This window comes from Aotus nancymaae, unplaced genomic scaffold, assembly GCF_030222135.1.
Source record: "Aotus nancymaae isolate 86718 unplaced genomic scaffold, 86718_ANA_hifiasm-v0.15.2.pri h1tg000067l, whole genome shotgun sequence".
NCBI classification, from domain to species: domain Eukaryota; kingdom Metazoa; phylum Chordata; class Mammalia; order Primates; family Aotidae; genus Aotus; species Aotus nancymaae.
In genome coordinates, this window is record NW_026988482.1 from 32,275,565 (window position 1) to 32,300,295 (window position 24,731).

General features: G+C 41.8%; 2 protein-coding genes across 39 annotated transcripts in view; one reads left to right on the plus strand and one right to left on the minus strand.

The window, feature by feature from the left end:
- Nucleotides 1-2,092, minus strand: part of DENND6A (DENN domain containing 6A) — a 141,108-nt gene extending 139,016 nt beyond the window's left edge. Inside the window, exons 1-2 of one of the 2 annotated variants that reach the window (XM_012462775.3) lie at nt 1,623-2,092; nt 922-996 (exon numbers count right to left, since the gene is read on the minus strand). In XM_012462775.3, coding sequence (XP_012318198.2) covers nt 922-945 — 24 coding nt within the window. In that variant the 5' untranslated portion in view covers nt 946-996; nt 1,623-2,092. Of the gene's footprint in view, nt 1-921; nt 997-1,622 lie in introns of those variants that run through there. The other variant, XM_064367225.1, reaches the window with a different exon arrangement.
- A 359-nt stretch (nt 2,093-2,451) lies between these two features.
- SLMAP (sarcolemma associated protein) overlaps nt 2,452-24,731 on the plus strand; it is a 181,898-nt gene continuing 159,618 nt past the window's right edge. For 19 of the 37 annotated variants that reach the window (XM_064367241.1, XM_012462777.3, XM_064367249.1 and 16 more), the window contains exons 1-2: nt 2,452-2,539; nt 2,745-4,040. In XM_064367241.1, coding sequence (XP_064223311.1) covers nt 3,843-4,040 — 198 coding nt within the window. In that variant the 5' untranslated portion in view covers nt 2,452-2,539; nt 2,745-3,842. Of the gene's footprint in view, nt 2,540-2,744; nt 4,041-24,731 lie in introns of those variants that run through there. The other 18 variants (XM_012462778.3, XM_012462776.3, XM_012462789.3 and 15 more) reach the window with 5 other exon arrangements.

The window sequence follows — 24,731 nt, forward strand, 5'->3', positions numbered from 1 at the left end:
CCTTACTATATGTGGAAGGCTGGGGGAATTTTTTCTGTAGCAATAATGATAAATATTAACATTCTCTGAGTATCTACTATTTCTCAGGCATCATGGTTGGAATTTTGTATTCTATTATTTTATTTAATCCTAAGAAGACTCTGTATTGTTTACTTTTTTCCTTTTCCTTTTTTTAAAAAAAGACTAGTCAAGTGCAGTAGATACCTACTTTTTTTCAAATGAGGAAGCTAACATTTAGAGAAGCTAAATAATTTACCATTTATGGTGCTGGTAAAAGTATGCCATGTCTGATTCCAACACTTTGACTTTCATTACTTCTCTTTGACTTTCTAAGGGGAAGATGGAAATGTTCTGAAGTCTGATGCATTGCCTACAATCCTTCAGCAACTCAAACCACACTTCTGTCACTCTTCCTCCTCCTGCTTTCCCTTATCCCTTATGTGCTGGTGTTACAAACCTACTTAGAATTCCCTTAAAGTCCTGTTCTCTCAAGTCTCTAGACCTTTGTTGGTGATTGTTTCTTGGCTTAAAATTTCTTTATCCCAGTAGCATCAGACTAGCTAGCCTACTCCTTTCAAGTTTCAGTTTAAACTACTCTGCCACGATTCCATTACTCTTGACCATACTCCATTACAGCAAGTATCTTACTGTGTCATCACCTAAATTAAGCAACTCGAGGGAGTCTTTTTGTTTCTTCATTATTGTATTTCCAGGACCTTTCAAAATATCTATTTCGAAGTGGGCATTCAATTAAATATTTATAGAATGAATGCATGAAAGAATGCATAAATGACTTGCTATTCATGCAAAAAACTCACTAGGGATCTGTGGAGGGTCCTATCTTACCTTATTTCATAACAGCCTAAAAATTACCAGAAGTGAAAACTTTTCATCCTCTCATAAGAAAGCTTTCCAACATACCCTTGTTTTTCTCCACAACAGCATATCTGGAACACAGTAGTAGCTTGACACGTATTTGTTGAATTGATGAAGAGCCTGAAAAACGAATATGACGTCTTTAAAATATAATGCCTATTCTTTCCAGACTCACTTTGTGCCCTTCCTACTTTATTCTCTAATAATAACAGTCTGTAATTTTCATTCATGGACCAAATACTTATTTAACCTCATTATGTGCCTGCACATTGGTGTACTGCTTCAAGTAGCCTCCTTTCTTTCTTTGCTGTCCGTGTTCGTGGAAATTTATGAAACCATTCAGCGAATACCATATGTATTGTGGTTTTCCTATCTTCCTTCATTCAATTCAGTTACGTCGCCCAGACCATCCCTGACCCCTTTAGCAGCTAGTGCCTGCCTCTATCTTAGCCCTGATTATATCGATTTTATGTTTGTCACTCCCTAACCCCATCTCTAACCCACCATACTGTTATGCTCTCAGAAGGCTGGAATTAAAGTTTGGTTCACCTGTGGGTCCCCAGGGCCCATCAAAAACCTAGGGGGCCAAACTGTCTATATATAAGTATTTAAATGAATAATTGCTACTCTTTATTGAACAACATGGGTTAACACTTTTAAGTCTCACCACCACAAGTGAATTAGCTATTATCTCCATGTCATCGATGAGAAAAAAGAGGCTTGAAGAAGTTTAGAAACTTGCTTACGGTCACACAGTGGTGGAGCCTGTTGTTGCAGGAATCTGAAGAATGAAGTCACCTTTGACTCTAAATGAGTAAGACTCCTCACTATCTTTTCTTGACGTTTCATTTAGCTTTTGCAGTCTTTTTTCTTTAGACCAATGACTCCTCATCTTGATATTGTAAGTGGGGGCAATACCTGCTTTCTTCATTTTGGAAATTGTTCAATCTCTCTTTGGAAGCAGCATGATTTCAAACTTTCTGAATGCTCCTTCTGTGGAAGAATCCGCGTAGGAGTCCTGGGGCACATACTAGGTCCAGTGAGAAGGGCTGTCATTCGAAGCGTAATGCGGGAACTAAGAGTTTTTTTTCCGGGAAGAAAACACACTGAAGAATTTAGCAGAGGGGAGGATGGTCCTTCTGTTAGGTGCACATCCTAAGACTTGCGGGAATTTGGCTGCTCACACTTAAGGTGGCTGCTGGCGACTCTGTTGCCCACAGCTAAGATGGCTGCTTATGAACATCTCCTTTGGCTGGCTCTGTTTTTTGCTCACTAGTATTTTCATCGAGGATTAAAGCGAATAAAATTTAGCAAAAGTTGGCATCTCCTTGCCAAGCAGATAAAATAAGAAGGTGGCACGGTTTGTTTCGAAAACCTTCTACCGCGCAAATTGTTCTTGCCCTTAACCAAAATGGTCGTTGTGGCTGTCCCGAGGTTTGAAGCTTCCAGCCCTTAAATAAGATGGCTCCTGGAGGCTCGTTAGAAATTAGCTTGCCCGTTTTTCTGCCCTCGACCAACACGGCTTCCGTGGCGTCGTTCACGTGACATTCCTGGACTACGGCGCGGGAGAGGGGGTAGGAGGGCCCTTGAAGGGTGCGCGTTCCCGTGGCGGTGTACCCGGTAGGTTTCAGTCAGAGTCACTATGGCGGCCGGCGCTGGCAAGGTAAGCTGAGGCGGCGGTGGCGGCTAGGGAGGTAGGACCCGTCATGGCGTCCTGGCTCCAAATCCTCGCAGCCCGCTTGTGGAGAGGTCGGCGGAGGTCGCGCCTAGCGGTGGGAGCTGGCGGGGGTCTGGCTGGAGGGGGCGAGGGCTGAGGCGGGCGGGCTGAGGCGCCTGACGGCTGTTTGTTTTAATATTTTCCCCACCAGGTCGGAAAGTTTCCTGCCTCGTCGGGCTCAGCTTGAGCTTGCTCCATCGGCAGTGATCGGTGGAGGCTGCGGCGGACCCAGCCCGGGGCCTCCAGGCCTCTCCCCAATCTCCGGGCCAGTCTCCCTCCCCCACCTTCTCGTCCTCCGGGAGCTGCGGCTGCTGTCCCTGAGATGCGACCCTCGTGGGGGCGACCCTAAGGGGAGGCGGCCTATGTGCTGAGCGGTGACCAGGAGCCCAGGCGTCCGGGGACCAACTTCCTGCCGCCTGAGAACCCGAGCCTCCCGGTGTCGCGCCTTGCTCGGTCCGCACCGGCCTGCGGAGCCGGGTCCCCGCCCTGGTCGCGGGGACGCCCGCCAGGTGCCCGGGAGTCCCGACTTGGCCACTGCTCGCGCCCCGCCGGCCCCCACGCCTCGCGCTGAGGACCCCAGGCACTGCTGCTTCGCCACGCCGGGGACCGCGTCCCCCTTCCCGGGGCGGCCTCCGCGCAGCAGGGGCGATGCAGACTGTCCCGCCGGCCGTCTAGAGCCCCTCCGCCTCCGTCACCTCTCGCCCTCCACTCCGGGCGAGGACGGGCGGTGGCTGCTCGGAGGTGCCCGGCCACACCTTCCTTCGGCCCGAAAGGACTTTCCTGGCCGCGCCGAACCGACCCTTCCTTCATGCTGCAGTGCTGCAGCGTTTCCGCCACCGAGGGGGAAAAGCGGCCGCGATCTCAAACCAAACACAAGAACTGGCGTGTGACTCATCTGCTTGGTTACCTCCAGTCCCCAAACTGTGTTCCAGGAGTTTTCTTGGCCGAAGCTGCCCGATGTTTGAGCCGTTTCTTCCCAGAGAGGAAGATGGACTGAAAGCTGCCATTTGGGGACTTTTTGTGGTCAGGGCACTGCTGGATTTTGAAGGAGGCGATGGGGCTTGCGCTGGCTTGTCTTCCCACCCAAGTGAAGAGTTGTTGATGTTCACTGGTTATGCGTAGACAATGTGCAGTTTGTTTTAATTTAAAATTTTGGGTGGGATAGGGGTATAGGCTTGTGAAGGGCAGTCCGGATCCGGAGGAACTCCTCTTTGTCCCTGGTAGGAGAGACACCCCCAGCCTATCCTCGATGCCGTCAGCCTTGGCCATCTTCACTTGCCGCCCGAACTCGCACCCGTTTCAGGAGCGTCATGTCTACCTGGACGAGCCCATCAAAATCGGCCGCTCAGTGGCCCGCTGTCGACCAGCGCAGAATAATGCCACTTTTGATTGCAAAGTGCTGTCAAGGAACCACGCTCTCGTCTGGTTTGATCACAAGACGGGCAAGGTAATGTCACCACCACATTGTCCAACGGCATTGTTTAACGAACTTTTTTCCTCCTACTTTGCCCTCTCTGAGAGGCCTGACGCATGCAGGATCCCAAGCTTTGCATCCACAGGAGGCTTTGCGCAAAGCCAGGAATCAACTGTTTGTGTGCCTGATTCTAGTGGAAATTTGATTGAGGTAGTTGAATGGAAAACAGAGAAGGTATTGTAATTAAAAGCCTCAGGAGGGCTGTGGCATCTTGATAACGTGGTCATTCCCAGAGAAATCCCAAACTAGATTGTGAAACTTGGCGTCTTGCTTTCAGTCTGTTGAGAAAGGTGAATTCACAGTTCAGCCCCTTATTAAGAAAGCAGCAGTTCTCAAAGCAATTCGGGGAATCCGTGGCCATTATTACCCCGGGGCTCAAGTGTCTTTGTGGTGAAATGTAGTTAACACATAGCTTTAGTTGAGTTCAGATCAGGACCTTTCTTTTTTTTTTTGTTTTTTGTTTTTTGTTTTTTTTTCACCTTCGTTTTTATTTATTTATTTATTTATTTTTTTATTGCATTTTAGGTTTTGGGGTACATGTGAAAAACATGCAAAGTTGTTGCATAGGTGCATTCATGGCAGTGTGATTTGCTGCCTCCCTCCCCCTCACCCATATCTGGCATTTCTCCCCATGCTATCCCTCCCCAACTCCCCCCCCCCCGCTGTCCCCCCCACTCCCCCGCAACAGACCCCCGTGTATAGTGCTCCCCTCCCTGTGTCCATGTGTTCTCCTTGTTCAACACCCTCCTATGAGTGAGAACATGTGGTGTTTGGTTTTGTGTTCTTGTGTCAGTTTGCTGAGAATGATGGTTTCCAGGTTGAACCAGGACCTTTCTAAGTAAGGACAATTGCTGGTGTAAACCTAAGATTTTTGAAAGGTTTGCTACGTTCTTGCTCTTGAAGGAATCATTTGCAATAATCAAAGCTAATTTAATCAAGCATGAGAACTGTTGTATTTTGAGAATTTTTTTTTACAAGTTGTATGAACATACGTATATTGCGTTTGAAAATCACTTTTTGATGTTCCCTGCGGCACTTATTAAGTACATATTGCATACCTACAGAGGTGCTATTCAAAAGTTAGTGTTAGGAAGTGAACTTATTTTCTGAAATTACACCCTAGTCTGTCAATTATAGTGTTACTTAAATGTGATAGGATGAATTCACTGCTTTTCATTTTAAGCATAACCATTTTAGCATTTTTATGTTAGTATCGTAATTTACTATACATGTATGTGCTTTTTTTTTTTTTTTGAGACGGAGTTTCGCTCGTTACCCAGGCTGGAGTGCAATGGCGTGATCTCGGCTCACCGCAACCTCCGCCTCCTGGGTTCAGGCAATTCTCCTGCCTCAGCCTCCTAAGTAGCTGGGATTACAGGCACGCGCCACCATGCCCAGCTAATTTTTTGTATTTTTAGTAGAGACGGGGTTTCACCATGTTGACCAGGATGGTCTCGATCTCTTGACCTCGTGATCCACCCGCCTCGGCCTCCCAAAGTGCTAGGATTACAGGCTTGAGCCACCGCGCCCGGCCTGTATGTGCTTTTATTTTGAGAAATGAAGAAAAAAATTAAGATCATTTCCATTTTTAAAAACTATTTATGTTTGTGGAGAGTATACTAAAGAGCTCATCTTTGTGCCTAAACCTCAGGTTTTTAGCTGAGCTACTGAATCAGTTCCAACTTTAAGTTATGTAAGACTAATAGGACTGTCTCAGGTTTCACCTCCTGACTTTTTGCCCCTTCTTTCTGAGTTAAATAATTAAATCTTTCTTAAAGGAAGAACTTAAGTCTTCAGGAATATGTTTTGAAATGAAAGAAACCTGAGCCTCAAAAGGAAGAGAAAAAAATTATACTTCAGCAGCTACTGATTTAAGGAAATATTTTATTATTTTTTAAAGAAAGGAGGAAAAGATTGTCTAAGTGCTGTGTGCTGCATAATATCTATATTGTGTGTGTAGCATGAGAACTGAAGAGTATGTTAACTTTTCTGTATAACACCAGTTCCTCATTTACCTGTGGAACAGACCCTTGCCTCCTTCCCTCAAGCTGAAGTTAGGGTGCCTAAAATACTTCATAGATTACTTGATATATATATATATATATATATATATTTTTTTTTTTTTTTTGACAGATTTTTACTTGTAATCTTTTTTTTTTTGAGACAGAGTTTTTGCTGTTGTCACCCAGGCTGGAGTGCAGTGGCACTATCTCAGCTCACTGCAACCTCTGCCTTCCAGGTTCAAGTGATTCTCCTGCCTCAGCTTCCCAAGTAGCTGGGATTACAGGCGTATGCCACCATGCACAGCTAATTTTGTATTTTTAGTAGAGACAGGGTTTCACCATGTTGGCCAGGCTGGTCTTGAACTCCTGACCTCAGTTGATCCCCCCACCTCAGCCTCCCAAAGTGCTGGGATTACAGGTGTGTGCCACGACACCTGGCTCTCATAATTCTTTAAAATGAATATTCATAGACATCATTTTTCCAGCAGTTGAATTCAAACATCAGTTTCATACTAGGTAGTGCCTTAATTCAACCAGCTTTTACATTTTTGCCATTTTATGTCCCTTGGGCAACAGGTCTACACTAATCAGACAGCAGGTTTGCTCACAGTACGTACTCTGCAAATACAGTTTCTTTTTTTTTTCCACACCCCCTCCTGCAAATGCACTTTCTTTGATTAAACACTCAAAGGGGACTCAGATTTTTTCTTGTACTTATTTGACAAATAGTGATTTCATGCACAGTGCTTTCCATGGCTGTACTAAAACTCTCACAATAGGTTATTTTGAGATAGCTAAGAATAGATCAGTAGTGACTGTTTCATGATTTGAGATGATATGTTAATTTTTTTTTTTTTTTTTTTTGAGATGAAATCTCACTCTGTTGCCCAGGCTGGAGTGCAATGGCATGATCTTGGCTCACTGCAGCCTCTGGCTCCTGGGTTCAAGTGATTCTCCTGTCTTAGCCTCCTGAATAGCTGGGATTATAGGCATGTGCCACTATGCCCAGCTAATTTTTGTATTTTTAGTAGATACTGGGTTTCACCATGTTGGCCAGGCTGATCTCAAACTCCTGACCTCAAGTGATCCGTCTGCCATGGCCTCCCAAAGGGCTGGGATTAAAGGTGTAAGTCACCACGCCCGGCTATGAGATTTGTTCTTTAGAAAACCTTATCTTTGACGGGTAGATATGGTTTATTTCTGCCATTTTCACTTTTTCCCCCTTCTGCTTTATTAGCTAAAATAACACGCAGGCTATGAGGCCACTACTTTAGGTATAGATGTAATTGTTTATTATTTTTATTTTTTTTTGAGACGGAGTTTCACTCTTTCACCCAGGCTGGAGTGCAATAGCGCAATCTTGGCTCACTGCAACCTCTGCCTTCCTGTTTCAAGTGATTCTCCTGCCTCAGCCTCCCAAGTAGCTGGGATTACAGGCGCACGCCATCACACCTGGAAAATTTTTGTATTTTTAGTAGAGACGGGGTTTCACCATGTTAGCCAGGCTGGTCTCAAACTCCTGACCTCAGGATCTGCCCTCCTTGGCCTCCCAAAGTGCTGGTATTACAGGCATGAGCCATCTCACCTGGCCAATTATTTGTTATTATACCACTTAATCTAGTTAGAGCATATACTCTGTCAGATCTTACCATGTCATCAAATTGTTTTAGGAATTAACTATTTAAAATTTTGGTTTGGACAGATAGAAGGTTTTAACTGAGCATCTGTTAGATGCCAGACACTGTGAGGGACACAGTTCCAAAGAAAACTTACAATGTGACCAAATAGTTCTTGTTAGTATGAAATTTGCATTGTCTGTAGTCCTAGTTACTCGGGATGCTGAGGCAGGAGGGTTGCTTGAGCCCAGGAGTTTGAGGTTGCAGTGCTGTGATTATGCCACTGCACTCAACTCCAGCCTGGGCAACAAAGCAAGACCCTGTCTCTTAAAGAAAAAAAAAAATCCCTTCAGGCAAGTTTTTTTTTTTTTTTTAACATCTGCAGATGATAATGGTACCAATTATTGTTTTGAGAATGGAGGTAATTATATAAATCACCTAGCACCCTGTCCCTGGCTCTTACTAAACACACAGTACTTAGCAGAGAGGGTGTTTAGTGGGGAAGAGTAAATTATTTAGACAACACTTTGCAATTTGCTCTAGTGCTATGGAGTCTTAGGAAGGTAATGAGAAATTATTTTCTTTAATGTGATGGCATATATAGAAGAAATTTTATTTTTATTTTTATTTTTTTGGGACGGAGTCTGGCTTTGTTGCCAAGGCTGGAGTGCACTGGTGCAGTCTCAGCTCACTGTAACCTCCGCCTTCTGGATTCAAGCCATTCTCCTGCCTCAGCTTCCCAAGTAGCTGGGATTATAGGCATGCGTCACCATGCCCGCCTAATTTTTGTATTTTTGGTGGAGACAGGGTTTTGCCAGGCTGGTCTTGAACTCCTGGCCTCAGGTGATCCACCTGCCTCAGCCTCCCAAAGTGCTAGGATTACAGGCATGAGCCACTGCATTCGGCCAGAAGAAATGTTTAAAGTTGAAACTAATGTAGTTGATAACTTTGTCCAAATTGGCAGTTTACCTGGGAGGTGGAAAACTGGGGTAATATGTTCTTTGGATGACTTTCACTTTGTGGTCACTGTTGCATAATACATTGTCCATTATGGGAAGCTCATTAAAAGTTGGAAGAAGTAGGCCAGACGTGGTGGCTCATGTCTGTAATCCCCGCACTTTGGGAGGCCGAGGCAGGCAGATCATGAGGTCAGAAGATCGAGACCATCCTGCCTAACATGGTAAAACCCTGTCTCTACTAAAAATAAAAAAATTAGGTGGGCATGGTGGCACATGCCTGTGATCCCTAGAATGGTTATTAATCCTCTGTTGACTCAAGGTACCACTGAGCAAGCAGATCTACCCATATAGTGGTTACATAGAAGGGATAGTGAGTGGTCTGTTCTCTTGTGATTTGGATGGCCCTATTTGATTTGAGGACTTGGGGTGCTGGTGACATGCTAGTGGTTGACAGTCTATTTCCAGTCTCACTGAAGTTTACTTACTAGTGGTAGTAGTTGTCTACTTCTAGTCTCACTACTTAGGAGACTGAGGCAGGAGAATCACTTGAACCCAGGAGGCAGAGGTTGCAGTAAGCCAAGATCGTACCACTGCACTCCAGCCTGGGCGACAAACAAATAATACGTGTTCATTTTAGAATATCTGTGAAATGTAGGCAGGTGGAAATCTAAGTGACACTTTTTAATGCTAAGCTCATGGAATATCTTATTGTGTAATACTTAAATCTGCATGTTGAAGGGTGACAGGTTTGGTACAAAGCAGAGTTTCATAATCTTTCCCAAATCATCTTCTCAGTGATGTAGCAGTTAGATATTGCCTTGCTTGGATGCTGGCCCTATGTATTATCCTTCATCCTTTTTGGAAGTCAAGCACTTCAAATTAGAATGTTTTGTTTTGTTTTCTTTTCTTTTTGAGATGGACTCTTGCTCTGTTGCCCAGGCTGGAGTGCAGTGGCGTAGTCTCAGCTCACCGAAACGTCTCCCTCCAGGTTCAAGCAATTCTCCTGCCTCAACGTCCCAAATAGCAGGCATTAGCCACCATATCCGGCTAATTCTTTGTATTTTTAGTAGAGATGGAGGTTTCACCATGTTGGCCAGACTAGTCTCGAACTCTTGACCTCAGGTGATCCACCATCCTTGGCCTCCTAAATTGCTAGGATTACAAGTGTGAGCCACCATGCTCAGCCTAGAATGGTTATTAATCCCTCTGTTGACTCAAGGTACCACTGAGCAAGCAGATCTACCCATATAGTGGTTACATAGAAGGGATAGTGAGTGGACTGTTCTCTTGTGATTTGGCTGGCCCTATTTGATTGGAGACCTTGGGGTACTAGTAACATGCTAGTGGTTGACACAGTCTATTTCCAGTCTCACTGAAGTTTACTTACTAGTGGTAGTAGTTGTCTATTTCTAGTTTCACTTTTAATTTAAACTTAGTGCATCTATTTTTTTTTTTCAGATGGAGTCTCGCTCTGTCACCCAGGCTAGAGTGCAATGGCATCATCTTAGCTCACTGCAACCTCCGCCTCCTGGGTTCAAGCGATTTTCCTGTCTCAGCCTCCCAAGTAGCTGGGATTATAGGCACATGCTACCATGCCTGGCTACTTTTTTGTATTTTAGTAGAGACGGGGTTTTACCATGTTGCACAGGCTGAACTCCTGAGCTCAGGCAATCCACTCGCCTCGGCCTCCCAAAGTGTTAGGATTACAGGCGTGAGCCACTGCACCTGGCCTAGTGCATATTTTTGAGCACCTGTTCTATCATGATTTGTTTTCGTGAAGGGCATGGTGGTAAAGGGGGAGAAAATGACAAAAACTGGTAAGAATTTGTTATTCCTTCTTTCTAGGAGCTTTTACATTGGATAGAGAGGGTGACTGTACACTTTGAAAATAGTTGAGATAGATGACATTATATAAGTTTCAATTTCAAAAGAATGATGACATTTGACTTTAAAATTGGGGTGGATAGATAAGAAAAGCTTTGTAAATCAATAGGAAGTTTAAAAAAAAGAAGGTGTATTTTTGGTTGTTTTTATTTGTTTTGGGGGGATGAGGCTAGAATAAAACAAAAGCAGATAATTTTGAAAGAACTTTGCATTTTTCAAATGCTGAGGAAACTGACTTTGTTGGATTAGAGAATTCTTTGAAGAGTAGCCAAGGGTGAACATCTATTCTTGTTTGTATCTTGTCTTTGTAATTAATTTTCACACTCTAGAAGACAGGAACGTTTTTCCTACTATCTTATATAAAGTAGTTGTTGAATAAATGAAGCTGAATAGATAGTGTGGTGCCAGGTTGTGAAGTGCCTAGCTTACCAAGCTAAGGATGTGGACCCTTGGGTTATGGAAGGCCTAAGATAGTTTTGAACAGACCACTGACATACCAAACCCCTATTTAAGAAAGAGTGGGCCAGGCATGGTGTTCACGTCTGTAATCCCAGCACTTTGGAAGGCCGAGGAGTATGAATTGCTTGAGGTCAGGAGTTTGAGACCAGCCTGGCCAACATGGTGAAAACCCATCTATACTAAAACTACAAAAATTAGCCAAGCGTGGTGGCACGAACCTGTAATCTCAGCTACTTGAGAGGCTGAGGCAGGAAAATTGCTTGAACCCAGGAGGCAGAGGTTGCAGTGAATGGAGATTGCATCGTTGTACTCCAGCCTGGGTGACAGCTAGACTCTATCTCCAAAAAAAAAAAGAGTGATACAATAGCAGTATGTAGAGTGGATTGGATGGAGCGAGGAAAAGTGGGTAACAGCTTAACTAACACTTCCAAACTAACACTTGCCCTGTTCTAAGTGCTTTATACTTATTTAATCCTCAAATAATTCTTTGAGGCGCTTTTTTTTCCCACATTAACCTGTGAGGAAATTGAGGCACAGAGAGTTCATATAGCTATTAAATAGTAGAGTTAAAATTTAAACTCAAGCTCATAACCACTATGCTATTCTAAGGCTTTGTAACACTTTAGATGTGATGTGATTTTGTGAGGACCTAGACTGGGTTAGCAGTAGGAATGCAAATGATTAAATGCCAGAAAATGAGAAAAGGTAAGAATATTGAATTAACTTGCCCATTAGGACTCAGCAAAGAGCAAGGTCCTATGTGAACTGAAGATTTTAGGGCATGTTTCATGGATGGAACAGTTTATTGGATGAAATGCAATTTAAGCTAGACCTTAGGACTTTTAAATAGAGGAAGAATGGCCAGAAACAGAGGCAAATGCCATTAATCTCAGCTACTTGGGAGGCTGAGGTTGGCAGATTGCTTGAGGCCAGGAGTTTGAGGCTGTAGTATGCTAAAATTGCACCTGTGAAAGGCCACTACACTCCAGCCTGGGCATCATAGCAAGGATTTGTCTCTAAAAACAAAGTTCAAAAACTTATATTTGCCAGGGGTGCATCATGTCTTAGCCCCACCTACACCTTGGGAGGATGAGGCAGGATTACTTAGGCCAAGGGTTCAAGGCTATAGTGCACAATGATTGCTCTAGCCTGGGTGACGTAGTGAGACCTATCTTAAAAAAAAAAAAGAAAGTGGGGTTAGGGGATAGACTATAGTTAGCGTCAGTCAGGGAAAGGAGTTTTGGGTGGCAGGAAGAAGCAGGAATGATATTGCATTTTCCAAGGACATTGCAAGGAAGTCATTTGAATTCGACAACCAAGATTGTTTCTTCTTTATTCCTCCACACATCTAAACATGATCACAAAGATCCTAGCCTCAGCTTTTGGGAGAATGGCAGGTCATACATTCCTTTACTTTTTGTTTCTATGTTCGTTTTAGCAGGTACCTAAGTTTTTTTGTTGACAGAAGTATAAAGGTCACTAAAGGGTGCTGGTGTTTGTGAGAAAGTCTTTTATTTGACAAATTGTATTTAAGACACATTAATGTGAACATGTATAGAAAGCCAGATTATATATTCACAGCACATGTTCATTTCCTTCTATATTACTTTTCCCAATAGTGGGAAACTGATAAAATATTTTATCTGTGATTTCAAGTTGTTAAAAATATTGATGGTGTATATACTTAAAACATTTTTTTCCCACTTAGTTCTTTGACATTACTCCTTAGGTTAAATTCACTCTTTACCCTTTCAGGCTCCTATCTGGTTTTCTTAAGTGATATTTCTGTTAGAGCTTAGTATTTATTCTTTTTGGTAAATAGGGAAGAGAATGTCATTTAGAGTTTTAAGTGAAAAGATTGTGAGGTTAATTTTTAATATATGTCAGTTACTTGATAGTTACTTGAATCAAGAAAAATGGTGGTATTTATTAGTGGCTGAAACATTCTAAGTTTACAGTCCACACTCTTTCCTCTTCTCGGGTACATTCTTTTCTTACTGCCACTATAGGTAGATAAATAGTTTACACCTTTGCTTAAAAATCTTTGTCGTTGTCTCATTAATTTTTAGCATTAAAATCTATATCTCATTTTCTTTTTTTCATCTGTCTCTTCTATTACTGTTTTTTTCTTCACCCCAAACTTTGTGTACTTAGCTGTATGACAGTGTTCACTGTTTGTAGAACAAGTGCCTTTTTTTTTTTTTTTTTGCTGTTTTGTCTTCCAGAATGACCTCTTCCCTTCATCCCTTAAGGCTCAGTTCCAATGTGAAATGTTTCCTGACTCCCTTTAACTGAAGAATTAATTGCTTCTTTCTCTATACTCCCATTTAACTTTGTGTGTAATTTTTTAATTTTTAAAAATTTTTTAAAATTTTATTTTTGAGATAGAGTCTTGCTCTGTCATCCAGGCTGGAGTGCAGTGGCATGATCTCAGCTCACTGCAACCTTCTCGTCCTGAGCTCGAGTGATCCTCCTGTTTCAACCTCCCAAGTAGCTGGGACTACAGGCATGTGCCACTATGCCAAGCTAATTTTTGTATTTTTTGTAGAGGCAGGGTTTTGCCATATTGCCCAGGCTGGTCTTGAACTCCTGGCCTCAAGCAATCTACCTGCCTTGGCCTCCCAAAGTGCTGGGGTTACAGGTGTGAGCCACTGCACCTGGCCTGTATATAATTTCATTATGGGACATAAACAACAAAACAACTATGATGCAAATGTACTATTGCCCCATCAGATGTGAACTCTTGAGAACAAGAGGATAGGCACTGTATAGATGTTTGAATGAGGGAAATGTGAACAATGGAGCAGTCTGTGTTTCTGCAAACCTGTGCAGTATTAAAGGGCAGAAAGTCATTCAAGTTAGTTCTCAATTTGAGATCATGGACTCAATTACCAATATGTAGTCTTTGTATAAGTCATTGTTTATTGAGACCTTACAGTATGCAAAACATTTTGCTAAGTGTTTTGGGATTGTAGATAATCTTGTGATTGGTGATATTAAATTATATATATGAGCTATTAAATTTTCACACAAAATAATACTTTTTAGAAGGCATTAGAATAATCAGAGTGCTTTCTTATTTCATTTTGTCTATATAACACTCTTAGAAGGTAAATAAAACAGCTGCAGTCTGGCTCCCTTTTGTCCAAAAAGAGTTTGATGTTTAGAGGTTATTTGTACAAGATTGTCTAATAGAACTATAGGAGTCCCCCCACCCCAACAAATAAAAGCCAACTGTTAGACATTTATTCTGATCTATCTTCTTAGAGACTGAACAATTATTATGAAAATCTGTCTTTTGCTCTCTTGAAAGGTAATCTAAGCTATTGCTTTTTGATGTATAACCAAACTGCTTGTCATATTACAGACTTTCAAAGACTGAAATAACTCAAGTTAATTATTTCTCTGAGTCAGCTAACATTTTTTAAAACTTACCTCTACTACTCCTAGCAATAAAATATTTTTTCTTGGGCCTGCATTCAGGCAAACTGATTTGGCTTTGGGTATATATGCAAATGAATGAAACAGCCTTGGAAAAACTCATTTGGCCATGTACATTTTTCATACTTTATAAGAGAGTAGCTGACAGATGTAAAGAAAAAAAAATGAAAGCTTATATAGGCACTTGAAAATATGGAAGTGTTTGGTCATTAGTACTGTATCTTTTGTCAAATATACAATTTGGGTTGGATTTTAAATTTAAGCACATCAAAACTGTGTGTTAAGATTTTCTCAATACTTTCAGGCTTACAGTTTTATTGATATATATAACTACTGACTTGTTCTAGTTGAGCCAAGCAGAAGTGATTTTCCAATATAGACTTTCAAGCTTTTCTTATTTTTTAGTTATACAAATAATAGGAATACATTCTCATAATAAGTCAAGCAGGCCAGGTGTGGTGGCTCACACCTGTAATCCTAGCAGTTTGGGAGGCTAAGGCAGGAGAATCAATCACTTGAGGCCAGGATCCCCGTCATGGGATCACATCATGTTGCCCAGGCTGAACTTGAAAAAGAAAATTAGCTGGGTGTGGTGGCATGTGCTTGTAGTCCTAGCTACTCAGGAGGCCGAGTTGGGAGGATCACTTGAACCCATGTGGTCAAGGTCGCACTAAGCTATGATTGCACCACTGCATTCCAGCCTGGGTGACAGAGTGAGACCGTCTCAAAAAATAAAAGTCAAGCAATAGGGAAGTATTTAGAGTAAAAGATGAAAGTTCCCCTTCACATAGGCACCTCCTATCATCTTATTAACTGTTTTTATTAGTTCGATATGTAATGTTCAGAACTTATCCTGTGTATTTGCCTGCTTAGAGTACATGTAGATTAAGCACAGTTTTGCTGGGCATGGTGGCTCACGCCTGTAATCCCAACACTTTGGGAGGCTGAGGGGTGAGGATCATAAGGTCAGGAGATTGAGACCATCCTGGGCAACTTGTTGAAACCCTGTATCTACTAAAAATACAGAAATTAGCTGGGCATGGTGGTGCGCGCCTGTAAGCCCAGCTACTCAGGAGGCTGAGGCAGGAGAATTGCTTGAACCCTGGAGGTGGAGGTTGCAGTGAGCTGAGATCACACCACTGCACTTCAGCCTGGGCGACAGAGTGAGACTCCGTCTGAAAAAAAAAAAAAAAAAAGCACAGTTTTTGTTGTCTTTTTATTTCCATAAGTGATTAGATCATAGTTAAAAAATTTTCAAAGCTGTTAGATCATTTCAGGTTAACGGTGTTAAGCTTATTTCAAGTGAAATGTGTTTATGTGCTCTAAATTCTGACCATAGTCCAGACTTGTAAAACTAGTTGCTATCATTTATTGAGCACTTACTGTGTGCTGTGCTGAGAGTTTTATGTGCATTATTTCATTTAATTCTCAAAACAAACTTTTGAAATATCTTTACCTTATGGATAAGAAAGCAGAGGCTCAGAGAGGTGAAAGGATTTGTTTAGGGTAACAATGATAATGATGGAGTTAGGATTCACATTCCAGTCATCTGACTGTAGAATGTTCGTTGTTATTTGATTGCTTACTACCTCAGCACTCGTAGTCTTTATCAATCTCATCACCAACCTGTTAGTGAATAATAGACCAAATTTTTAAAAATTGACATCAAAACCTGGCTAGGTGTGATGGCTCACTTCTGTAATGCTAGCACTTTGGGAGACTGAGGCAGGAGAATCCCTCGAGACCAGGAATTTGAGACCATTGCCAGTGTGGGCAACATAGGGAGACCCTATCTATTTTTTTTTAATTTAAATTTAAATTTAAATTTAAATTTAAAAAACAAAATAAAACCTGTTATCTATTAATGCTTAAGATATTTTGTTTGTAAATCAGTTTGTAAATAGTTTAACTATGATTATTCTATTTGTGGGATACAGGAGATTTTTTTGTTTTTGTTTTGTTTTTGAAATGGTCTCACTATGTTGCCCAGGCCGGAGTGCAGTGGCACAATCTCGGCTCACTGCAACCTCCGCCTCCTGGGTTCTCATGCCTCAGCCTCCCAAGTAGCTAGGATCACAGGTATGCACCACCACACCTGGCCAACTTTTGTATTTTTACTAGAGATGGGGTTTTGCCATATTGGCCATGCTGGTCTTGAACTCCTGGCCTCAAGCGATCTGCCCGCCTCAGCCTCCCGAAGAGCTGAGATTACAGGCATGAGCCACCTCGCCCAGCCCATGAGATGTTTTGATGCAGGCATGCAATGTGAAATAATCACATCATAGAGAATGAGGTATCCATCCCCTCAAGCATTTATCCTTTGTGTTACAAACAATCCAATTAAACTCTTTTAGTTATTTTAAAATGTATAATTGTTATTATTGACTGTAGTCACCCTGTTTTGTGATCAAATAGTATGTCTTATTCATTGTTTTTTTGTACCCATTAACGATGCCCACTTCACCCCCAGACCTCCAACTACCCTTCTCAGCCTCTGATAATCATCCCTCTGCTCTCTATATCCAGAGTTCAATTGTTTTGAGTTTTAAATCCCACAAATAAGTGAGAAAGTGTGATTTTTTTTTTCTTTCAGTTCCTGGCTTATTTGCTTAACATAATTTTCAGCCATGTTGTTGCAAATGACAGAATCTCATTCTTTTTTTAACAGCTGAATTGTACTGCATTGTATATAAGTAGCAAATTTTCTTTATCCTTTCACCTGTTGATGGACACTTAGGTTGCTTCCAAATCTTGGCTATTGTGAACAGTTCTGCAACAAACATGGGAGTACAGATACCTCTTTGACACACTGATTTGCTTTCTTTGGGGGTATATAACCAGTAATGGGATTGCTGGATTGTGTGGTAGCTCTATTTCTAGCTTTTTTGAGGAACCTCCAAACTGTTCTCAATAGTTGTACTAATTTATATTCCTACCAGCAGTGTATGAGGGTTCCCTTTTCTCCACATCCTTGGATATAAAGGATATAAAGGAAGTTGTGTTTTAAATGGAATATACGTGTGTGTGTGTGTGTGTGTGTGTGTGTGTGTAAAATCCACACCCCTCATAAGTAAATCTAATTTACTATATTGCATTTGATTATATTTATATTTGTATAAAATCCACACCCCTTATAAGTAAATCTGATTTACTATGTTGCATTTGATTCTTCAACTCTTTAACTATAGAAATAGTTATATTGGGTTGGGCATGGTGGCTCACACCTGTAATCCCAGCACTTTGGGAGGCCGAGGTGGGCGGATCACAAGGTTAGGAGTTTGAGACCAGCCTGGCCAATATGGTGAAATTCCGTCTCTACTAAAAATACAAAAAGTAGCTGGGTGTGGTGGTAGGCGCCTATAGTCCCAGCTACTAGGGAGGCTGAGGCAGGAGAATTGCTTGAACACAGGAGGCGGAGGTTGCAGTGAGCCAAGATCTCACCACTGCACTCCAGCCTGGGTGACAGAGCGAGACTCCATCTCAAAAAAAACAAAAAACAAAAAACAGAAATAGTTATATTGTATTTGATTCTTTAACTCTTTAACTGTAGAAATAGTAAGTATAGTAATCGATGCTAGTTATAAGGTTTCTTCTATTTCTTTTTTTTTTTTCGAGAGACAGTGTTTTGCCATGTTGACCAGGCTGGTCTCAAACTCCTTACCTCAGGTGATCTGCCCACCTTGGCCTCCCATAGTGTTGGAATTATAGGTGTAAGCCACTGCACTTGGCCCATTTCTTTCATTTCTAAAACTCAGGGAAGGAAAATAAGATCATGCTGTATTTTCCCAGTATAGCTATGGTAATTATTTGTAGAATAAACAAACTTTGTAGTTTTGAATCTTATAAAAAAGTTCACATGATAAAAAGGAACATTATAGTCACCATATTACACAACAATTCCACTTCTAGGTGTGTATTCAAGAGAAATGAAAATATGTAACAGAAAAACTTGTACACGAATGTTTATAGCAGCATTATTCATAAACAGCCAAAGGTAGAGACAACCCAAATGTATATCAGTTGATGAATGGGTAAATAAAATGTGTATCATATAATGGCATATTTGCAATATAAAAAGAATGAAGTACTGATACATGGTGCAGCATGGATGTACCTTGAGAACACTAAAGTGACAGAAGCCAGACTCAAAAGGCCACATATTGTATTATTCTGTTTATATGAAATATGTAGAATAGGTAAATTCATAGAGACAGAAATGATGGTTGCTACGGGCTAAGGGTAATTAGGAATGTGATGGTTAATTTTATGTCAGTGAGGCTAGGCTGTGGTATCAGTTTTTCACTTGACCAGTTTTTGAATATCACCAGCCTGATATTGCTGTGAAGGAATTTCTTAGATGTAACTAACCAGTAGACTTTGAGTAAAGTAGACTTTGAGTAAAGCATATTACCCTCTATAATGTGAGTGGGCCTCTCTAATCAGTTGAAGGCCTTAAGAAAAAAGACTGAGGTCCCCCTAAAGTAGGAATTTTGCCCTCACAAAGCTGTTGGACTCAAGACTATATAACAGCTCTTCCCTAAGTCCCTGTCTAATGACCTGCCCCGCAGATTTCATACTTGCCAGCACCCCCCACCCCAGTTACGTGAGCCACTTCCATTAAATAAATATCTCTATGTAAATATACATGCTGGCCGGGCATGGTGGCTCATGCCTGTAATCCTAGCACTTTGGGAGGCCAAGGTCGACAGATCACGAGGTCAGGAGTTCAAGACCAGCCTGAAAAATATGGTGAAAACCCATCTCTACTAAAAATACAAAAATTAGCTGGGCGTGGTGGCAGGCACCTGTAGTCTCAGCTACTTGGGAGGCTGAGGCAGGAAAATCGCTTGAACCCAGGAGGCGGAGGTTGCAGTGAGCTAATATTGTGCCATTGCACTCTCTAGCCTGGGTGACACAGCAAGACTCTGTCTCAAAAAAAAATAATAATAAAAAAAATAAATATACATGCTATTGGTTCTTTCTTTTCTTGACTAGTATAGGATACAACTGCTAAACGGATATGAATTTCTTTTGGGGATGATGAAAATGTAAAATTGTGGCTATGGTTGCACAACTCTGAATTGTATACTTAAATTGGCAATTGTATGGTATTTGAATTATATCTTAAAAAAGGATTTTTTTTTTTTTTTTTGGTTAAGACACAGGGTCTTGCCATGTTGCCCAGCTGGTCTCAAACTTCTGGGCTCAAGCAACTCTCCCACCTCAGCCTCCCAAAGTGTTAGGATTACAGGCATGATACCACACCTGGCCCCAAAAAGAAATGTTAGATGAAGTAATAGCTTAGTGAAAGCAACTTGGGGTATAGGAAGTAGAAGAGAGTGAGTGAATATTCAAGGTAGATAGGATTAACAGAGCAGCTTTTGAAGTACTGTGTAGTTTGATTTTTCTCTGTACTTCCTTAATGTGAATGTCTTACTCTTGGTTGGACCTTTGTTTTAACAAATGTAGAATATAGATAATATGTTTCCAATTTTGAAATTTTTTTTCTAGGCACAATTTTGGTATTATTGAGAAGTTGTAGTGCCAGAGTATTAATGTGAGAATTGAGAGAAGTGGTTGATAAGATACAGTTTAAAAGTCTCAATCTGAACCTGGGAAGGATAAGATTAATTTTACTTACCAAGGAATCTTTGACGTATGCAGACACATACATAGAAGTAGTGAAGTATTGTTAGAATGAACAGTATTATTTTGATTAGTAGAACTTAAACTGGGGCCATTATGCATTCTTAGTCTTTAATATCTGAGTGTCTATTCTTGCAGTGCAATGTGGTGCCCAGTACATAATCTTGGAAAAAGATAATTACAGTACAAATAAGTCAAACAATAGTAGCATCTGTGAATCATTGTTTCCAGGGAGCTAAGAGATGATGTATTCCTTCCCCCAGGATTGGGGGCAGAAAATGTGGGAGGAATGAAGAGGGTTTCACAGAGAAAGTTGTTTTTAAGCCACTGTTTGAAGAGTGAGTAGGGCTTTGCTAGCTGGATAAAAAAGAGCAGCGCATTCTAGCTGGAAGCATATGTTTAAGGCAGAAAAGCCTGAAAGAGAATGATTTATTCTGGGAATGCAAACCCAGAAGTTGACAAAATTGGGGAGAAGAAAATAGAGCTGCTATTAGTTCTTCAGGGGTAGTCAACCACTGTAGGCAGAGGCCTTAAGGGAGGCAGTGTAGTTAAAGATTTTCGAGTTGGACTACTGGTGTTGGAATCCTGACTCCACTGCTTGCCAGATGTGTGACCTTAGGGAGTCCCTGTGTTTTCAGTTTTCCTCATATGTAAAAGGAGGCTAATAATGGTATTTACTTCATGGGACTTTTGTAAACATTTAATGAGAATTCATGTAAAGCACTTAACAGAATACCTGGCATGGGATAGGCAGTCAATAGCTTGTGGCTATTATAATTTTTCTTTCTTTTTTGGTGGTGTGTTTGTATAGTAATACCAGTTGAATAACCCTTATCGAAAATGCTTGAGATCAGAAGTTTTTTTTTTTTTTTTTTTTTTTTTTGAGAAAGAGAGAGAGAGAATGGGGAGGAGGAAAAAGGAAGAGAAAGAGAGAGAGAGAATGGGGAGGAGGAAAAAGGAAAAGAAAGAGGGAGAGAGAATGAGAGTATTGCTTTCTTGCCCAGGCTAGAATGCAATTTACTAATGGGTATTGAAAACCTCTTGTATACTGATAATTATACTTAATGATGTAGTCAGGAAGGAATAAGGGAAGAAGATAACAAACAAACAGCCAACCAATATTTCATTTAAACCTATGAAATGCTATGCGATTACTGAGGAGTGATTTACTTCCAATTATATAGTCACTTTTGGAATAGGTGTGAGGTGGTAATACATGTTTTGTGTATTTGAAGTGGAGAGTTCTATAGATGTTTATTAAGTTTACTTGTTCCGGGTCTGAGTTCAAGTCCTGAATATCCTTGTTAATTTTCTATCTCGTTGATCTATAGAATCGTTAGCTATTCTTGTTACATTGATCCTTTTACCATTATGTAATGTCCTTCTTTGCCTCTTTTGATCTTTGTTGCTTTAAAGTCTACTTTATCAGAGGCGAGAATTGCATCTCCTGCTTTTTGTTTATTTGTTTATTTTTACTCTCTGGTTGGTAAATCTTCCTCCTTCTCTTTGAGTCTTTGTGTATCGTTGCACGTAAGATGGGTCTGGATGCAGCATACCGATGGGTTTTGGCTTTTTATCCAATTGAAATATATATAAGTTTAATACTGGCGTTTGATGCTAGCTGGCTGTTTTGCCCATTAGTTGATGTAAATTTTTCATTGTGTTAATGTTCTTTGCTTTTTGATATATTTTTGGAAAGGCTGATATTGGTTGTTCCTTTATATGTATAGTGCTTCTTTCAGAAGCTCTTGTAAAGCAGGCCTGGTGGTGGTGAAGTCTCTAAGTACTTGTTTGTTCCCAAAAGATTTAATTGTTCCTTCGCTCATAAAGCTTAGTTTGGCTGGATAGGAAATTCTGGGTTGAAAGTTCTTTTCTTTAAGGATGTTAAATATTGGTCCCCACTCTTTTCTGGCTTGTAGGGTTTCTGCTGAAAGATCTGCTGTGAGTCTGATAGATTTCCCTTTATGGGTAACCTGACCTTTCTCTCTGGCTGCCCTTAGTATTTTCTCCTTCATTTCAACCCTAATAAATCTGGCAATTATGTGCCTTGGGGTTGGTCTTCTTGAAGAATATCTTTGTGGTGTTCTCTGTATTACCTGGAGTTGAATATTACCTTGCCTTGCTAAGCTGGGAAAGTTTTCCTGAATGATATCCTGAAGAGTATTTTCCAACTTGGATTCATTCTCTTCATCACATTCAGGTACACCTATCAAACGTAGATTAGGTCTTTTCACATAGTCCCATATTTCCTGGAGACTTTGCTCATTCCTTTTCATCCTTTTTTCTCCCATCTTGTCTTCTCGTTTCATTTCACTGAGCTGGTCCTCGACTTCTGATATCCTTTCTTCTGCTTGATCAATTCGACCGTTTAAGCATGTGCATGCTTCGCGAAGTTCTCGTGTTGTGCTTTTCAGCTCCATCAATTCACTTATATTCGTCTCTAAATTGTCCATTCTCGTTAGCATTTCGTCAAATCTTTTTTTAAGGTTCTTAGTTTCTTTGCATTGGGTTAGAACAAGTTCTTTTAATTCACAGAAGTTTCTCATCACCCACATTTTGAAACCTGCTTCTGTTATTGGAACACACTCGTTCTCCATTAAGCCTTGTTCCGTTACTGATGAGGAATTGCGATCCCCTGTAGAGGGAGAGGCATTCTGATTTTGAGTATTCTCTGCCTTTTTAGGCTGGTTTCTTCCCTTCGTTATATATGTATCCGTCTGTCGTCTTTGTAATTACCGACTTTCTAACTAGGTCTCTGAGCGGACGTCCAACTTTTTGATTCCCAGCGCCGAAATCTGAGCAATCCACTGCGCCGGCCAAGACAGCGGTGTTAAGATTGATGGTGCCTTTCTGCCCAGGAATCTCTGGACTCTGCACCAAGAACTGCCGCTTTAAGGCGCCAGCAAAACCGCCGCGCCGGCCACAGGAGTCGCTCTGGCGACCCGTGGAGCTCCTCTGCTGGGAATCTCCTGGTCCGTGAGCTACAGATATTCGTCTGAAAGTGTGGCGTCCTCTCGTTCTCTGCGCTTTCACTGGGAGCTACGTGCCTGAGCTGCTAGTGGTCAGCCATCTTGGATCCGAATCTGAGATCAGAAGTTTTTTGGATTCCAGATTTTTTGGGATTTTGGAATATTTGCATTAGACTTACACTTACCAGTTGAACATCCCTAATTCAAAAATCCAAAATCAATTTGCTTCAAAATCCAGAAATTTTTGAGTACTGATATAGTACTCAATGGAAATGCTCATTGGAACATTTCAGATTTCAAATTTCAAATTTCCAGATTTAGGTTGCTCAACCTGTATTACTTGTACAAACCCCTCTCCTGTATGCTGCTGTTCCTCCTCTCTGCCTCCTCTCCCCCTTTTCCTCCCCTCTTCCTCCCCTCTCTCCTCCCCTCTCCTCTCCCCTCCCTTCCTCCCTTTCCCCATCCCCTCCCCTTCCCTCTCCCCTCTCCTCTCCGCTCTCCCCTCCCTTCCCTGCTTTCCTCTCCTGTCCTCCTCCTCCCCTCTCCCCTCCGCTCTCCCCTCCCCCTCCTCCCTTTCCTCCCCTCTCCTCTCCTCTCCTCTCCCCTTTCCTCTCCCCTCCCCTCTCTCCTCTCCCCTCCCCTCTCCTCTCCCCTCCCCTCTCTCCTCTCCCCTCCCCTCTCCCCCTCTCCCCTCCTCTCCCTCCCCCTTCCCTCCCTTCTCCCCCTCCCCTCCCCTCTCCCCTCCCTTCCCCTCTGCCTCCTCTGCTCTCTCCCCTCCCCTCCCCTCCCCTCTCCCCTCCCCCATCCCCTCCCATTTCTCATCCCCCTCCTCCCTTCCCCTTCCCCGTCCCCTCTCCTCTCCCCTCATATTTTGTTGTAGATATGAATTTCATTGATTTTTGAATATTAAGCCAAGTTTGCATTCCTGAGATAAACTACACTTGGTTGTGATGTATTATCCCTTTTACATATTGCTGGATTTGATTTGCTTATATTTTAAGGATTTTTGCATCTCTGTTCATAAAGTATTCATCTTAAATGCTTGTGAGAATTTACCTCCTGGGCTAAAGCGATCCTCACACCTCAACTCCCAAGTAGCTGGGACTACAGGTATGCACCACCATGCCTAGCTAATTTTTTGAGTTTTTTTTGTAAAGATAGGTTTCACCATGTTGTCCAGGCTGGTCTCAAACTCCTGGGCTCAAGCAGTCTGTCTACCTTGACCTTCCAAATTGCTGGGATTACAGGGATGAGCCACCATGTCCAGCCATGAATGGATTTTTGTCATTGTCATAGGAGTTGGTTAGTATTGTGTGAGTGGGCTTGTTATAAAAGTGAGATTGACCCCGTCTTGCTCTCTCCCTGTCTCATGCTCTCCTGCCTTTCCATGTTCTGCCATGGGGTGCTGTAACAAGAAGGCCTTCACTAAATGATGGCACCTTGATATGGAACTTCTTAGCTCCCAGAAGTGTGAGAAATAAATTTATTTTCTTTATAAATTACTCAACCTGTGGTATTCTGGTATAGCAACACAAAATGGACTAAGACAGAAAATTGCTACCAAGAAGCCGGGGGTGTTGCTGTAACAAACACCTGAAAATGTTGAAGCAGCTTTGGAACTTGGTAATGGGTAGAGGAGAATTTGGAGAAGCAGGCTAGAAAAAGCCTGTTGCAGTAAATGGAGCAT